This window comes from Euprymna scolopes, chromosome 22 (genome assembly GCF_053919585.1).
Source record: "Euprymna scolopes isolate OS-2025 chromosome 22, ASM5391958v1, whole genome shotgun sequence".
NCBI lineage: Eukaryota > Metazoa > Mollusca > Cephalopoda > Sepiida > Sepiolidae > Euprymna > Euprymna scolopes.
The window spans coordinates 79,818,717-79,838,154 of record NC_136503.1 but is presented as its reverse complement, the minus strand read 5'-3'; the positions used below and the strand labels follow the sequence as shown (position 1 = coordinate 79,838,154).

At 35.3% G+C, this 19,438-nt stretch overlaps 1 protein-coding gene across 4 annotated transcripts in view; it reads left to right on the top strand.

Annotated features, from left to right (window-relative positions):
• LOC145243489 (endoplasmic reticulum-Golgi intermediate compartment protein 3-like) overlaps window positions 1-19,438 on the top strand; it is a 113,479-nt gene that overhangs the window by 51,791 nt on the left and 42,250 nt on the right. For all 4 annotated transcript variants that reach the window (XM_080106434.1, XM_080106433.1, XM_080106432.1 and 1 more), the window contains 4 exons: window positions 993-1,155; window positions 13,544-13,601; window positions 15,101-15,132; window positions 19,088-19,184. In XM_080106434.1, coding sequence (XP_079962560.1) covers window positions 993-1,155; window positions 13,544-13,601; window positions 15,101-15,132; window positions 19,088-19,184 — 350 coding nt within the window. The remainder of the gene's footprint in view (window positions 1-992; window positions 1,156-13,543; window positions 13,602-15,100; window positions 15,133-19,087; window positions 19,185-19,438) is intronic.

Genomic DNA, 19,438 nt, shown 5'->3' with positions numbered 1-19,438 from the left:
TGAGCAAGTTTTGAGAAACATGAGTGAAGAGCAGGCATGAGATGTTGCTCACCCTGGAGTCTGGGGCATTTTGCAACATGTTAAATACCAAAACCTGATGATGATGAAATGATTGTTTTTCCTTGGCCTGTCAGCCTTTTTGTGATTCATGACATGCATGCTTCTATAACAGTTTATCCAGGAGGAGGAATGCTTTGCTTATGTTTGATATTGCATCTCATCTCCAAATCTGCATGAATGGACATCTTTTAACAATATTGACTCTTATTACTATTGACTCTTAATGATATTGACTCTTATTGATATTGACTTGTAACAATATTGACTCTTATTATGATTTTAAAACTATTTTCTGTTAAGACTTATTTTGATAAACAGGACTAAATATATTTATAACCACGTTACCCTGAACATATGTAAACACCAGTGTGTGATTCCTGGCCGTAAATAACATTTGATTGCAAAACTGCTCACTGTTCACACCTGGATGGTCGGTCACAAAATATCTGTTTCAGAGAGACACTGTATAGCATACCTCCTACCTATACTGTGTTGATTTGGTTAAAAAAAGAGCAGATAGATTCCGAAAGAACAATGTAATTCACAAATGAGTGGATGTTATGGGTAATAATTCAGTGTTTCATCAGAGCATATTGCATTAAAGTATTTGTAAAAACTGACATGGGATGCAACCTTGTGGCAGTAGAACAAAGGTTGGATTTGGCCGATGGTGCTGGACCTATTAGATTTGAGACTCATTTTTGGACTCTGTTTAAGAGAGACAGAGTGACTAGTGGTAGATGAACCAGCTTACATATGGCAACAATACTCTATGCATGGATGAATGGTGGCTTTGATCCTTCATTGTTATCTCATATTTCTGAAGATATTTGTTTATCCCGAAATAAAATAGTGGATTCAGTGTTGCATGAGTGGCAAGCTAACACATTATTTTCATATTTTTTCAAATTCTATTTATTTCCGTTTTTCAGTTGCTGTAACACGTGTGAGAAAGTTCGCGAAGCATACCGTAAAAAAGGCTGGGCTTTCAAACCTGCTGAAGTCGAACAATGTCAACGAGAAGGTTGGAATGAAAAACTCAAGAAAGAAATGAATGAAGGCTGTCATCTGTTTGGGACAATCGAAGTCAATAAGGTAAAAATACAACACAGATTTGTGAGATGAATCTGTGGAAATTATGACATCATTTGCTTTTGTCTTTTGTAATCATGTCCTGTAGGATTAATAAGAAGAATGATATGATGTTTCAGTTCCCAACTATCGCCATGGGATGAGTCAGGAATGTGATCCTATAACGAGCCAAAAGATCTAATATTTGGAATCTCTGACTCCGGACAAATTTTCCAGTCAACAACGATCTTTTTAGTCGCTAACACTTCACTGTTATTGCTTCTAGAAAATTTAATTCCGAAAGAATTTTAGCCATAGTTACAATTAAGTGTAACATTGACCAGGAACCAACATGTAGCCTCAGTCGCAAAGTAGACAAAAAATAGAAAAGAACTTTAACTGTTTCTTTCACAACAACATTTATTTCCTCAGACTCCCACCATGCAACACTTCTCATTACAGCTGTGATTTCTCTCATATGATCATCTTCTCAAACGTGCTCTCGAACGTCATCCACATCTCTAATGTTGTCATCTTCTCAAACGTGCTCTCTCCTTTTTATAGTCTTCTTTTTCCTTACGATGACGTTATTTTGCTCACAGTTCAGTATTTGCATATAACTGTCCATGCTATGGTACATAAGTACAAATTCTTAAAAATATTCCATATTGAAATGAAAAAAAAAAACAATCATTAAAACATTCATTTGCCTTTGTTTATGCAAATTTACTTGTCTCTTCATTTATTGGTATTTGTCGATAATTGTTAAATTTATTAACTCATTGTATTTCTTATTATTTGGTATGTATTAGAGTAGGTGAAGCAGGCTTTAGCCTTGGTATGCAATCACTTCGCGAAGGGTTAGCATTACTTCAACTAAGGAAATGACTTCCAAAGAAAATCTCTCAAATCTGTTGCCAAGATCGCTGGAAAAATGGTGGGATCCTTCTTCCGCTCCAGTAGATATCTCACTGCTGATGCTACCTATCTCTACCTATATAAGCGCCAGGTTCATCCAACGATGGAGTACTGTTGCCACATATGAGCAGAAGCTGCTAGAAAGACCTGATCCTGCCTTGACAGAATTCGTAGCCTAGTGGAGGATGCCTTTTTCTCTTCCCTGCAACCTCTTTCCCACAGAGACGTGATGAGCCTATCTCTGCTTCATTGTTATATCGTTATTTTCACGGCAAGTGCTTGTCTGAGCTCCAATCTATGGTCTTATCTTGCCAAACTTTCACAAAAAACACTCATCTAGCTGAAACCACTATCAATAATTTCCCCCACTCTTTATCTGTGCCTAAACCTAAACTATGCTTTCTTAGAACTGCATGCTTGTGGAACTCTCTTCTGTTTGCCTGCTTTCCAGCTGATTAGAATTTGGTTATCTTCAAGTCTAACGTAAACAAATTCTTGATGAGCTGTCCCCTTAAGTAATCCAGTTTACCAAATTTTCGCTACTAATGATTACTACGATATTGTCACATTGACTACTGTACACTCGTTAACCCTTATCCTCGAATGACCTTCGAGCCTTGATGAGTGCTGACTCCTATGTAAAAAAAAAAATCTTGCATTGAATAAAAATCACTCATTGAAGTATGTATTTTCTTTAGTTTATTCAAAGTTACTTGTCTTTTCGTTCATAGGAATTTGTCATTAATTATCTACTTTGTCTCAATTAGCTCATTTCAGCTCTTACCATCTAGTATGTAAAAAAAAAAAAAAAAAAATGGGATTGAGTAAAGGGGTCAATCATAGTTAAGGGTGACCCAAGGCTCTCTTTTCATTAGCTACTACATTAAAGAGGGTGCCACCACTCTTTTCCCTAGATTACTCCACTTACTCTTGATCTTCACCTTACAATACGGAATCAAGTATCATTTTTTTAATCTTTAGTATGTCCGGTCTCTCGATCCATTACCTATTATTCTAACTATGTATAAAGTGGCTGACCATAGTTAAGAGCAACTACTACAACAACTACAAGCTGTAGAGGAGGACGCCATTCCTTTCCCATCATTACTCCACTTGATCCTCACGTTATAATGCTGAGTGCTTAGCAAGAAAGCATATAGTACCATCTTAGTTTAGTTCTTGTTATGATTTGACTGAGGATTGAACCCTGATCTCCTGGCCCATTAGCCAACACCGTTACCATTATGCTAAGTGAGCTGTTATTTAAAACATATAAAAACATCAAACGAGTCTCACAGGAGAATTTTCTACGTATCTAACTGCTATATCAATTATGATAGAAAATTCACACACCCTCCAGTAAAAGACCTCAGTTGGAAGTTATAGGTATGGCTATTGTCATGGAAAGAATAGTTTTTTTTTATGTTTCTAGGAATGTTGTAGTTGCATAGTTTCTCCAGTGATATTCAGTTGTTTGTTTATGCTTGGAATGGCTAGTCCTCGACAGAAGACGCTCGGCAATCACTAACAAATTTGACTGTCACAATGTAACATACTTTTTGAAGACATTTCAACATTAAATCTGCCTTATCTTGAGAACAGCTGACTGGTGCTACCAGATCAGGCTGTTTGAAGATATTGGCTTCCTAACATGAAATGCACCTAACATTTATGCCTTTTGTTTTTCTACTTCTTTTTGCAAAAACATAAACAACAACCCACCTTTTCCCCCTTTTCCTTCTTCCCATTTCCCCTTTCTTTTTCTACCCCCCCCCACTTCCTGACTGGTTTCCTAACTTAAAATGTACCAAACATTGATACTGTAACCCTTTTCCCTCTCCCATTGCAAAACTCATGCTCTGTAGGGCAAAGAATAAAAACGATAAAATCCACTATAAAACAACCAAACCAAACACTACAAACTAGCGATTGAAGATACAAATAGCTTGAATAATAAAGACCTTCTACAAAATAACTCGATGCAACATGAATACTATTTCCAAAATAACTGGATTCTGCATTAAATAAACCGAAAAGGGTTGATATGCCGTAAAACAAAACAACAAAACCTAAGAACAGTTGTTGAGTGGTTTTAACAATTTCAAAAGAATGAATGCCTGTGTAAAGGAAAAAGAGATAAGCACAAGTTTCAGACGAACAAGTGGACAGAATTATTGCTGCAATCGAGAAGCGTCCGTATACGGCTAAAAATCCAGCTAGCCATCAGCTTATGATCCCTCAGTCCACTATTTGGCATTTGACCAAAACGATGTCTACCCTACAGGCTATACCCTGCTCAAACACTTACCAATAATAACAAGAAAGTGGATGAAATTTTGCGCTTGGATGCTTTTTGTGTTTGGCCTGTGAGATTCCCCGACTTCAACATGTGATTTTTTTTGTGACTATATATAAAGGATAGTGTTATGCTGTGAGACCACGTGCTCCCACATTCAACAACAATTGCCAACCGTAATGCTGTATGCAGTAGGGTTCTTCTCTTTTATCTTCTCTTTTATCTTCTCTCCTGACTGTGTTATCACTAAGGCTGTAACAAGAGAATATTCTTTTCATTGTTTTGACTCTCAAGTATATATCTGACACAGTTAATCAACAGAGAACCACATCAGTCTATCTAAAAACATATAAGATATTAACTGATATATACTCGAGAGTCAAACTAATGAAAAGAATATTCTCTTCACCTCTCACATTGGCAACTTAACAAATACCCCGGATATCTTAGCACTAAGTGAGACTAACCTATACTCCTCCATCCTCTCTAACCACTTTAACATGCCTGGATATCTCCCACTCTGCCGTAAGGACTCTGACAGACACATGCACGGACTTGGAGTTTACATTCGTAATACCCTCCCCCTGACTAGAGAAACAAACCTAGAAACAGATGATCAAGCCTTTATGTGCTTTAGACTAAACATGCAACACAATATTAGCTACTATTATTTTCTCTACCGCTCTCCCTCGACTCAGGACTGCACCATAATAAACAAAGTCTCTGACAGCATAGATACAGCACTCTCCCTCGACACTAGCGCACAAGTACATGTATTTGGTGACTTTAATGCCCACCACAAAAACTGGCTTGGATTCTCTACTTACACAGATGCAGCGGGCAGCACAACTCATAGCTTCACTATATCTCACTCCCTATCACAAATTGTTACGTTTCCAACCCGTTTCCCTGACCAGGAAGAACAACACGCATCACTTCTAGATCTGTTTTTGACCACAGTTCCCGATGACTGCATAACGAAGGCCCACACTCTAGAGCCAAAACTGAAGAGCCAGTGCTCAAAACAACGAGATATTATAAAAAGGCTGACTGGGAAGCCATCAGGGAACTAATCAGAGATGCCCCATGGAGAAATATTTTTTCTCTCCCTGCTGAACAGTGTGCAAACGAGACCACTGACTGGTTCAAAACTGCAATCGAAGCGCATGTTCCCATGCGGAAATTTTATAGTAAGCCCCACTCTCCCCAATGGTTTACGTCGACTTGCGCAACTGCCATTGCTCAAAAGCAGCATGCATACCGTAGGTTTAACCGACATAAGTCCAGTTCAAACAGACTGAAGTATATAGAAGCTAGAAATAACGTTAAGAAAGAAATAGCGACAGCTAAGAGAGAATTTACGGAAACCACTAAAAAGCGCATCGAAGCACAAAAACTAGGAACGAGACTTCTGGAAAATCTACAACAGTGTAGTAAATAATGGGCAATCAACAATTCCCCCACTAACCAATAATCACGAGGTTGTCTCCTCAGCAACCAACAAGGCTAACATGCTTGCCAGCCGGTTTGCCTCAAACTCCACACTGGACCCTTCCAACCACCCCCTACCTGACTTTCCTATGCAGACAGACGCCACGTTAGACGATCTGAAAACCACCCCTGCTCAGGTGCATGCTATCATAAAAAACCTTGACACTTCAAAAGCATGTGGACCCGATCTTATCCCAGCTGTGCTATTAAAAAAGTGCTCAGCCGAAGTAGCTCCAGTTCTCTCCAAACTCTACAACAAATGCCTTAATGAAGCTTGTTTTCCGGGCTGTTGGAAAACTGCTTCTGTTGTACCAGTATTCAGGAATTCTGGCGAAAGGACTGACCCATCAAATTATTGCCCCATTAGCCTCCTCCCACTTTTTGCCAAAATATTTGAGACCTTAATTAACCATGCTCTAGTCCATCACCTTACAGATGCTAAACTTCTGACTGACAAACAATATGGATTTAGACAAGCCCGTTCCACAGCAGACATCCTAACTGTAATCTCTGAATGTATATACCATTCACTGGACAAAGCGGGGGAGGGCAGAGCGGTAGCTCTAGATATATCTAAGGCTTTTGACAGGGTCTCCTCAGGAAAATTAGATCATACGGTATCACTGGTAGAATACTTAACATAATTAAATCCTTCTTAGATAAGAGAAAAATCCAGGTTGTCCTCGACGGTCGTACATCTAAACAATATGATATAAATGCGGGGGTGCCCCAAGGTTCTATCCTTGGACCTCTATTGTTCCTGATATTCATAAATGACTTCCCCGACAAAATTGCCTCTGAGATGGGTATATATGCTGATGACACTACACTCTATGGCAGGCACGACAGGAAGACGAATGAACACATTTCTAAAGAAATGGCAGAAACACTAGAGGAAGACCTCCAATCTGTGGTGGAATGGAGACAAAAGTGGTTGGTCGCATTCAATGCTGCCAAGACTAAACTAGTTTCTTTCAATAATTACAAGAAACCCTCTCTACCACCTATAGCAATGGCCAACGACTCTTTATCTGAGAGTACATCTTTCAAACTCCTTGGCCTAACGTTCACAGGAAACATGAGTTGGAACAATTACATTGAAGGCATTGCCAGGGCCGCTGCAAGAAAGGTGGGCTCTCTCTACCGTGCTAGAAAACTACTAACACCCGAAAGTATCCTGTACCTCTATAAGGCCACCATTCGCCCATGTATGGAGTATTGCTGCCACATCTGGGCTGGTGCATCTGCTACTAGTCTCTCGCTCCTTGACAAGGTTCAAAAGAGAGTTGCAAACCTGATAGGCCCTGAACTGGCATCTAAGCTTCAGCCTCTGTCGCATCGACGAAATGTTGCATCCCTCTGCCTTTTCTACAAGTATTTTACTGGTGAATGCTCTGACGAACTGCAATCACTTGTACCCCCACGACGTGAGCACCTTCGACAAACCCGACAGGCTGCTAAATCTCACCCCCATACTGTAGAGATCCCTAGATGTAAAAGATCTTTTTACTCCAATAGTTTCTTCCCCAGAACCGCTAGACTCTGGAATTCCCTTCTGGGTCCCTGCTTCCCTAACAGTACTGACGTGCAGAAGTTCAAGTGTAACGTGAACAGACATCTTGCTGTCCATATCCCTACATAGTACCCCAGTAGTTGTTGCCCCTGATAGTAGCCCCTACACCAAAGTGGCAATTTGCCTTGTTTGGGGTGAAAATGTAATAAAAAAAATTAAAAAACAATTTTTTTAAAACTGCCAAGGGGGTGCGCACGAGTTCACAAATATGAAGAAATAAAACAACTCCAAACACAAACTCTAGCGAAACAAGACTTCAACACATTTTATATATATTGGTTGGGCTCTGGGTGCATGTGTGATACTACCATGGGAAACACTAAGTACAAAGGTCCACATCTGTCATGGTCAAGGCCTCTTTGTCGTTGGTTGAGGTCAGTTTAACCCCAACTGACAATTGTCCTCAACTGTTGCAAACTCAAGACTGTCTGCAAACTTTTCCTAACTGTTGTAAACTATTGTCTTAAAACTGTCAATAAACTAACTTGAAATATATTGACATCCATCACTGCCACACCTTGATTAACAATCCTATTTCAGTTGCCTTTGCGGCCAACTTTCCCTCTATTGTCTTTCTACTAAACTCTATAGTTTTACTGACCAGTATCTTTAAAAAAAAATTTTTTATTTTTATTTATTTATTTTTTTTAAAGTTTTCCTCTTTTTTTTCTAATACTTGGGGTGGAGGAATGTTGATAGTATCACAAAGCCACTATTCACTAACTTTGATGACCTTAAGTGCTAAATAACAACACCAGTCAACTTGGTGGCTCATGATATATTTTGTCTGTGAGGAATTCTCTTATTCAGGGCTCCACATTGCGAGTGATTTTTCAAAGTGGCGACTAGAAATAATGAAACGCTTATCTTTTAGCGATTGCATTTCTTTCACTGACAATCTTCCAAAGCTCACTACTGAATGAAAAATATCTTTTCAACTCTTTTTTTTTTTTATAAAACGAACAAAGTTAAATTATTTAAGCACTAAAAGTTTAATAGAACAATATACTCTTCTTTTTTTAATGAAGGTTGTTTAAAAAAATATCTGAAGAAATTAGAATGTTTCTACCTTCAAGTATCAACATAAAATTTGTTGTATATTTAGAATTACACTTATTTAAAAATATGCAAAAAATCTTTATGGTGTACATACTCATCACAGAACGAAGATGTCATATTCTAAAAATCACGTGGGTTTGGCTAGTAACTTTTCTATTTGGCTAGTAAACGAAAATATTTAGTTGTCAAAGGTCAACTAAAGATAAATTTGTCTGTAGAGCCCTGTTATTGCTTTGGTGTTGCCTGTGCTGAACACTTGTAAAACAAGAAATATGAATAGAATATTTGTGGTCAGGTTAGAATTTTCTATTTTTTTTTTTCCTAATTAAAATATTGCATCATGAAATTGTTTTTTTTTTTTTGTTTTTTTTATTAACATTGTTCAGTCTATGAGGAAGTGGGTTTACCCTACTTTCATTGTTTTTTTTTTTTTTTTTTTTTTTTTTTTTTGCATATTGCCATAGGGCAAGGCTATTCCTATAACAGGTCAAGATGTATGGAGCTTTTTACTGAATACAAGATTTTTAGTCAGCTAACATAACTGCTTGCAATTTTCACTCTCATTACTCCAAGAAAATTTCATTCTGAAAGTGGATTCTAACCCATCAGATTTATTTGAACTGAGATTCTGTAATAAATTTACATATTTTTGTGAATATACTGTAAAATATCAAAATTGAATTTCATTGAGGATTATTTTTTTTCACTATTTTTAATTAAAAAAAAAATGGTGGTTCTTCATTATAATAGCGAAAATCAAAATATTGAATTTGAAGTAAAACAAACAATATCTACTGAATTGTCATGTCACAGTGATGAACATATCCAAAAATTACAAAAAAAAAGATGAAGTAAAAAAATTAATTATTAATGAAAAATTTCCAAGAAAATTAACAAAAATTGAGTTTTGCTAAAATTTTCAGAAAAAATTACCTCCCTTGTTACGATTCAACCTCTCCCGTTTCTTCTTTAACAAAACTTAATTTTCACTAAATTGCCTTTGAAAACTATTTTCATTTAATAATTGATTTTCTACCTTATCATTTTGTATAATTTTTGGATATGTTCATTACTGTGACATGACAGTTAAGTAAATACGATTAGTTTTAGTTGAAATTCAATATTTTGATTTTCAAATTTTGCCATTATAATGAAGAAGCACCATAAAAAAACATTAAAATTGTAGTACAAACTGTTTTTATTTCTTAAGCTAGTTAGTTTTATTGTATCCCCCCCCCTTGATAACTGCCGGCCTAATGCTGTTTGCCGTGGTTTTCTATTCATCTTCATTCTTTCATCTGGTTCTCGTTCTGACCATGTTGTCATCTCTCATTAACAATTGCTGAGAACGCAAGCACTGGCTAATAAATATAAAAAAAAATTATATTTTTGTTATTTATTTGTATCGTTTGAGATGAGGCTTCATAATTTTCTGTATTCTTTTTGCAGACTGTTATTTTCATCTTCGTAGTTGTTATTGTTTGACCACATTTCGACCAACTCATCCTTGGGCTTTCTTCAAATGATTAACTGCTGAGTCTTATAACTTATCCCCAGTAATTACTGCCTTCCGTAGTTGTTGTCTCATCACCTTTTTGGCCAACTAATCCTCTGGCCCGTGGCACAGTGGATAGAAGCATTGATTCTCTACAGTTCTATGTGAGCATTGTCTGAAGTTAGCGGTTACAATCCTACCCAAGCAGGCCAAGAAGAAGAAGAAGAATGAGTTGACTAAAACATGTTGAAACAACAACTTTGAAGATGAGGATAACAGTCCGCAAAACGAATGAATGAACAAACGCAAAAATAAAAAAATAAACACGTTGTGTGTGGTATTCATCCATCTCATAGAGGAGGGGGGAGGCACAAGCCATCTTTTGTAGCGAGTTCTTTTTTTTCTCCTAACCTCCCCAGAAGATACATACAGCACTTAGCCTTCCCAAATGGTCACCCATCTGGTACTGGCCAGGCTCAACATTGCTTAACTTCAGTAATCTGGCGAAAACTGGGATTGTGCCGTATGTGTGTGTGGTATACCATTGTGGAAAACGACTTTCCAAAAGTCCACGTCTTTGCTATCTGTCAAGGCCATCACTATCAGTTAGTTGACGTCAGCTCATCTCTGGTTGGCTAAAGCTCTCCCGATCTGTTCCAAACCACAAACTGTTGACAACTGTCACAAACCAACCCTGACTCTTAAATTTATTAACTCAAAACTGAAAATCATAGACGTCTCATCTTTGTCTTGGAGTGATCAATAAGCAGAAATGAGATGAATCATTTCCGCTGTTGTACTGGTTAATGGCTTTTTTTTTAAATTTTTACTTCCAACAGGTTTTTCTTCTCTTTTATGAGTCCTTTCGTAACACTGGTGTATGTGTGTGTGTGGGGGGGGTCATATATATATATATATATATATATATATATATATATATATATATATATATAGTTAGAAAGTTACTAACGCCCAAAAGTATCCTGCACCTCTATAAGACCACCATTCGCCGATTTATGAAGTATTGTTGTCATATTTGGCCTGGTGCATCTTCTACTAGTCTCTCGCTCCTAGACAAGGTTCAAAAGAGAGTTGCTAACCTGATAGATCTTAAACTCTCATTTAAGCTTCAGCCTCTGTCCCATCGACAAAATGTTGCATCCCTCTGCGTGTTCTACAAGTATTTTAATGGTGAATGCTCTGACGAACTGCAATCACTTGTACCCCCTCGACGTAAATACCCCCGACAAACCCGACAAGCAGCTAAATCCCACCCCTACACGGTAGAGATCCCTAGATGTAAGAGAGCTTTCTACTCCAGTAGTTTGTTCCCCAGAACTGGTAGACTTTGGAATTCCCTTCTGGGTCCCTGCTTCCCCAACTGTACTGACATGCAGAAGTTCAAGTGTAACATGAACTGACATCTTGCTGCCCAACTCCCTACATAGTACCCCTGTAGCTTATGTCCCTGATAGTAGCCCCCTACATCAAAGTTGCAATGTGCCTTGTTTGGAGTGAAAATGTAATAAAAAAAAAATATATATATATGTATGTAATTTGAGGTTGCTATTTTTCAAAGGTAAGGTAACCAGCTCAATACGGAAGTAGAGAAAGTTACACTTTCAATTTGTCTTTAAGACAAATTGAAAGTATATATATATATATATATATATATATATATATATATATATTTATATTTATTTTAAAAACAGTAATCTATGTAGACGTGTTTCAGAGCCCTACTCCTCTTCAGCGTAGCTTGACTGTTGTTAGGATTCGAACCGCGGACCTTATGTATTTCAGTCCAGCGCCCTAACCCGTTACACTATGATGCTACAGACAATTTACTGTTTAGTTGTTATTGTTTATCTGTTTACATAGTTTTTGTTGTTGATATTTTAAACAATATTGAGGTTAACGTCTCCGCCTCGGAGAACCGGTGTTTTTCTTAGAAAGTCGCCCATTTTTTTAATTTGGCCATATTTTTTATTTATTTATTTATTTATTATTTTTAATATATATATATATATATATATATATATATATTGTGTCAATCTTTTTTAAGGTTTGCTTCTTACATTGACAGCATTGTTTATTCCAGAAATATTACTTTTTCTCTCATGTTTTAGTTAAAAAAAAAAAAAAAAAAAAATTGCTGACATTTCGATTCGTTGAAGGAAAAATGTTTTGCCCACAAACTTATAATTTTAACTAGCACGTCACTTTGCATTGCCTGGTCAAAAAAATATGCATAAATATATTTTACTTTATGCAGATTTCTTATTATTATAGAGACAATTATAAAAAAAATATCAATTATATACCATCTGCTAGAATTGAAACCAGGACACTTAGCGTTCTAGCCTAATTTGTTATTTATCTCTCCAGTGCCGTTATCATCTGAGCTATTGACAGATGGATATGAAAGATTAAAAATTAAGCAAGTTTGAACTATGAATGTTTAATTTTAAGCATATGCAAACGTAACAGACGGAGTAATGTTTTATTCAACTATCCTACTAAGGTCAACTTTTTTTTTTCAACTTTGACCCCTTAGCAATTTTTACCAGCTAAAATCCAAATTGAAAGTGTGCTACATGTCCAAATACCCTATATATCAAATTTCAGCTCTGTAGACCAAATATTCAGAGGAGTTTGGTAGAGACTTCGCACACACACCGATTAGGTTACTTATATATATTTCCGTGTGTACATTTTCATCTTAAATTCTACGCAATTATGCAGAATGTAGAAACTATGCATAAAAAGAACTCAATGTAATAGTGAAATGAACCAATCATCTAATAAAGAAACCATGAAAAATGAATAAGTAATTAATGCTCATTTTTTGAAGGAATATGCAAATTAGTTAACATTTATGTGGTTGCTCACATATCCATAACTGAGTATATTAAGAAGTTTGTTTTAATAATTTCTAAATAGAAAAAGTAGGCTTTTAGTATAAATGTCAGGGACAAAAAACTTAACTTTATAGATGTAATCTCAGTTGAAATAAATTTAATGAGCTAAGGTCTCTTTTCAGAATTAAATTTTTTCATAACGATGAGTTGGCCTTCAGGCCAAGATACAAGTGTAGTATCCGTTCTGATGCGACACTTCAATTTTTTGTTCTTGGTTAGTGGAGGAGAAATCCTTCATGACTGAGACAATTCTTATTTTTGTTCCTTTCCCCACATTAAAAACCAACCTTGGTGTCTAACTCTACTCTTGTGGGGAAGCAAGTAAATAGGAACAATGAGAATGAAGTGTTAGCCAGTGAGAAATCTTGTCTTCAGTAAAAACCCTAAATGCTAGATCTCTTGGCCTATTATAGGGATGACCTTGTCATGAGGACAATAGTCCAAAGAAATATGATGTAAATAGGCTAAATGTTATTGATGAGCAATGTTCATTTATATTTCTCTTTCAGCCGATGTGCTTTCTCACCTTAAGTGAAAGCTTGTATTACAATAAAGTAACTTTGAAAATATGAAATGTTTTGAACGGATTTGTTAACAATGTTTGATTAGTCTGAATGTTTTGCAAATATATATACACGTGTACTTATTTATTGAATTAGGTTGCTGGAAACTTCCATTTTGCTCCTGGTAAGAGTTTTAATCAACATCACGTTCACGGTGAGTTAATAAATTTCCCCTTCCCCCCCCCCTTTTTTTCCAAATGCCAACTGTGTGTGTGTTACACATATCATCAAAGATGGTTATGTCTCTCCATCTGACTGATCACTACTGAGAATGGTGTAACAGGTGACAAAGAAATTGCTAAGATGCTGTTAAACAGATACGAACTGAATGAAATTTCTTTTAGCTACTCCAACATTTCAGGATAAATATCTAGCCATAAGAAACAACCTAAAAATCTAACAACAGTTACAAAGAAGAAACTGGAATACTTGTGCCATGTTGATTAATCGGATTGTTATTCTCATCTTGGGTGTTATTAGCACAACGTTTCGGTTGCTGCAACCTGCAACCTTCTTCGGGTGTTGAAAACATGCTTCTTTTTCGTAAAACATTTGTTCACTAATATTAACAATTAGTATCCCGAAAAACTGAGACATAGGAAAGACTTTAAAAAAAATCTTAGTGATCTCTGAAGATTGAACCTTCTTTATGATCCATGGACCCACCCTCAAACCCATGGTTCGAATTTCTTGTAATGCAGAGCCAACACTCTTTTCCTTAGAGAAAAAGAAGCATGTTTTTAACACCCGAAGAAAGTCGCAGGTTGCAGCGACCGAAACGTTGTGCTAATAACGCCCAAGATGAGAATAATAGTCCGATTAATCAACATAACACAAGCGTTCACATTTCATCTAAAAAATTCAGAATTGCAAGAAACTGGAATGTTTGGTAAATAAGATTTTTCTGAATATTTTTCACTGACCAGAAACAGTTTTAAGAATCTTCCCTGGCAGAAAATATTTGATTTGGAGTTTGTCATTTTTATCTCCCTTGCCTACTTAGACTCCAACCATATATTCATTTTAAAAGCTAGTAGCAGTATTTGTGATATAAAGCGTATTTTATTTCTGTTTTTCATGTAAAAATAAATGTTTTTTGTGGGTGCTTCTACAGAATTGGGACGAGATTTTCAGAAATCATAAAACTGAATTCTACATGAAAACAATGGTATCTACGTATTCCTTGTATTTTTAAGATGATTATACCCAAAAATTACTAAAATCAATGAGGTAGAAAGTTTTTTATTAAAAAAAAATAAAAAATAGAATTTGATGAAAAACAATCAAAACACAGGCAAGTTCAACAGAGAGGTAATTTTCTGTTTGAATTAAACAAAGATGGCGGCAATTTTTCACCTGCTAACACAATTAAAGTTTTTTTTTTTTAATAATTCAATAATATTCCGGTAATTTCACTGCATAATTTGGAAGCTACCATTGTGATTTATTAGAATTGACAAAAAAATCAGTTGAAACGATTGTTTTCTATTTGAAAACTCCATTTATTGGCTACAAAATCTCGTCCCAATAGTATAGAAGCACCTTTTTGTGTTTTCGTTCTTCATTTTATTAGATTTTTCTTTTTAATTTGTTGCACGCTTCTATCCCCCGAGACTAACACGTGACAGTATATTTTTCTTTTTTACTCTCTAGTTCACGATTTACAGTCTCTTGGGAGTCAGAAGGTAAGTCTTTATCTCTATACATAAAAGTGACCTTGTCTGTCTTTTTTTTTTTTTTTTTTTTTACAAAGGAGTCACTACTTATCAAGGCCTTGAGGCCACTCAAGGATATGGGTTAATGAGTGCACAGTGGTCAAGTGGAACATGTTGTAGTCATCGTTAGTAGTGGAAATTTGGTAATTTGGATTACTTAGGAATCATCAGGAATTTGTTCACGTTGGACTTGAAGACAACCATATTGTAGTCCGTTAGATAGCAGGAAAACAGAACAGAGTTCCGCAGGTGGGCACTTCTAAGAAAGAAGCTTTGTTCATGGAATCAACGTTTAGGTTTAGGCACAGATAAAAGAGGGGGGAACTATTGATAGTGGTTTCAGCTAGACGAGTGTTTTTCATGAAAGTCAGGACAGAGGGGGCCATAGATTGGAGCTCAGACGAGCACTTATGTCTGAACAGTTTCTACTGAACTCCTCTGACAATCTTTGGTCTACAAACTCAAAACTTGATATTTAGAGCAGGGTTCATACAGATTTTCAATGTTCATTTTCAAGAACTCCTGATAAAATTCAAGTTTTCAAAACAAAATGATATAATAAATCAGAAAAATATAAATTGATATTTAAAAAAATATTTTAATCGTATTTATATCGATTTTGTATTTCACTTTGACTACATCTATAAAAACTTTTTGGATAACACTGGATAGTTTTGTGATAAAGGGGCGTAACTCTTGTATCAACAGTACTGGAAATAATATGATGCAATTTTAAGAATGTGTTTATTTCAATTTTATTTTTAATATCTAAAACATACTTTAGTAGTATTTATTTCTATTTTATTTTTAATATTCCAACACAAATTTTCGCTAAACATGAAGAATACGATTTTCAAGCCCTTTTCAAGACATTCCCATATTTTCAAGATCAAAACATTTTTTCAAGGTAATAGAAATAAAGCGTTTTCAAGACAAAGCTCAAAATTCAAGGCCTTTTCAAGCCTGTACAAACCCTGTACTTCTAAAGCCGGTAAAAATAGCTGCTAAGGGATTAAAATTGGGAAAAAAATTGGAACTTGGCAGGCGTAAGTCGAAATAAAGTACTCTTCTACACATGCGAAAATATACATTTATAGGTTAAACGTTATTTTTTAACTTTTTATGTGTATAGACATTGCACAGAGAATAATTAATAAGGCTGGAGAGCTATATATTTGGATTTCAATTCTAGTTGTTGGCACCAAAGTCAGTTTTTTTTTTTTTTTTTACTTTTGAAATAACTATATTGGGTACAATATAATAATCAATAGAAAATTGGTTCTATAAAAATAAATACGAAATCTGCATAAATTAAAATATATTTAAGCATATTTTATGACCAAACAGCCTGCTAATTATTTCTAAAGCACAAATTAGTGTAGATTTTTTTATAATTTATTTTTATTAATATGAATACTGTGTGTGTTCAAGCTCCATGATTCAGCTACAAACTGGCCTTTCTTTTGAAAGTGTGACAGATTCAATGAATTACAGATCCATGAGATTTACCTATGAGGCAGCACTACTCCATCCAAGATGTATCTAATTCTTATATAGACAAAGGATTGTATCAGGAATCAGATACTTTCTGGAGCGGTAGAGTGATGAAAACATAGCCTCATCAAATTTAAAACTCATTTTTATGTAAATTTTGGTGACTCTGCAGCTGATTGTCGAGGATGAGTGGCATTGACGTTTGATACAGTTAACGCCATGGGAGTTGGCTCAACCCATCCCAGGTGAACATCGCTATAAGTCAAGTCAGAATTTGGAATAACGGTTTAAATTGAACCAGACTTTGGTTATGGGGAAGAAAAGCACTTAGATAAAGATTCTTCCACTTCCTGTTTTTTTTTTTTTCAGTGGGGGCGATTATTTGGGCTGTTCTTTTCATCTTGAGTGTTACCTCCAACCTTCTTCAGGTGTATCTTGTTGAACTATGGAATGTTTCTGTAGAACTTGGGAATCAGGATTGACTGCAAAGACGTGTCATATAATGAGCAAATTACTCAAGATTTCTATCCGGTCATGGATGACAGAACGTGAGCATACTACCTCTATAGATTAAATAAAGGGCTTCATTCAAAATGCTGTACAGATTTTAGAGTTTGACAAGATACACCTTAAGAAGCTCGGAAGTTACATCGTCTAAAACGTTGTGCGAATAACATTCAAGATGAGAACAGTAGTTCAAATAATCAATTCACATTTCAAAAATTCAAAAACGTAAGAGAAAAGTTTTTTGTTTTTTTTTATTATCAACCTTTAAATCATCTCTTGCGTTCTCACACAATTTTTTAAAAAAATTTTTTGGAGGGGGGGGGGGTCATTTTTAGCTGCACTAGTTTTTAAGAATGAAAATCTTTTGTGTTACAAAGATTTTTTTTTTTTTTTAAATCTTTTTATGTCCCGTTTATTTAGATTGTCCCCATCTGACATGTTTCAACCGAGTTAAAAAAAAAAAAAAAAAAAAAAAAAATGGAAAGACTATTTTCTGCATTCCAAAATTATTCTCAGAACTTTTTAATCCAAAATATTCATTTACAGAAAAGTTATATTTGTAACTTTTCCAACTTACATTATTCGGTTTCATCCTATCTTCCACTGCCAGCAAGTTATTACACTTATTAACCTCAAACAAAATATATTCCCACTTGGGAAACAAGGGGCCACTATTTGGGACTATTCTGGGTACAGTGAGGAGTTGAGCAGCGGGATGTCGGTTCACATTACATTTCAACTTCTACAGTTCAGTACAGTCAAGGAAGCAAGAAACAGCGAGGGAATTCCAAAGTTTAGCAGTGCAAAGGAAGAAACTATTAGAGTAGAAGGTTCTCCGGCATCTAGGAGTCTCTACTATGAAGAGGTGGGATTTTGCTGCTAGATAAATTTGTCAGGTGTATGTACCTTGAGGAAGTACAATTAATTGAAGTACTTTTAAAAACACAGGGATGCAACATTATGTGATGGGGCAGAATTGGAGGTTGGTTGATGGTGTGGGACATATTAGATTAGAGACTTTTTTGGGCCCTGTTTAAGAAGAAAATAGTAGAAGTGGAGGTACCAGTCCAGATATGACAACAATATGCCATACGTGGGTGAATGGTGGCTTTGTAGGTACAGGATACTCACTTCCAGAAAAGTTATACTTGTAACTTTTCCAACTTATTCATTTTTATCTCATCTTTTTACTAACAACATATCGAACTTGATGTGCCACCAACAATTTATTGCTTCGTTCGTTTGGTTTGGTTTGGTTCACTGAATCCTGAATGAGGGCCGACCAAGCATGGTGATCCATCGACAATCAGTGAAGACACCTTACAAAAAAGAGTTTGCCAATAGGAGAATATATATATATATAAAAAAAATTTTTTTTTTCATTAACTTAAAAAAAAAGAAAGTGTTTTGATAGAAATTATAGGTGTTGCTGAAAATTTATGTATCTATAAAATCAAAACCCATTTCTATCTTTCAACAATCTCAATTTACTTCATGTAATTTGGAATGTGTTTTTTAAGCAAACTGCATGTAATTTGTAATGTGTTTTTTAAGCAAACTGCATGTAATTTGAAATGTGTTTTTTAAGCAAACTTCATGTAATTTGTAATGTGTTTTTTAAGCAAACTTCATGTAATTTGAAATGTGTTTTTTAAGCAAACTTCATGTAATTTGTAATGTGTTTTTTAAGCAAACTTCATGTAATTTGTAATGTGTTTTTCAAGCAAACTTCATGTAATTTGAAATGTGTTTTTTAAGCAAACTGCATTTAATTTGTAATGTGTTTTTTAAGCAAACTTCATGTAATTTGAAATGTGTTTTTTAAGCAAACTGCATGTAATTTGTAATGTGTTTTTTAAGCAAACTTCATGTAATTTGTAATGTGTTTTTAAAGCAAACTATAACATATATTCTGCTGTTCCAGTTTAACATCACACATAAAATCAAGAATTTATCTTTTGGTGAACCATACCCTGGAATTGTAAATCCGTTAGATAATACAAAAGTAATTGCAGAATCTGGTAAGTTCCATCCATTTTTTTCTTCTTTATATACTCTTGCAGAAGAGATCTCCAAAAATTTTACAGAGATTCCAAACTTAGCTAATTTGAATGAAAAAGAGATTACGAACACCAGTTAATTTTTGGTGATTTCTTATTTGTACCGGTTTTTGGATAAATGCTTCCCAACTTCTTTTAATTATTTCAGCAATAATGTTTCTTATAACTTCTTTGCCTTCTTCTTTCTCTGTATGCCTAATTCCAATATATTAGCC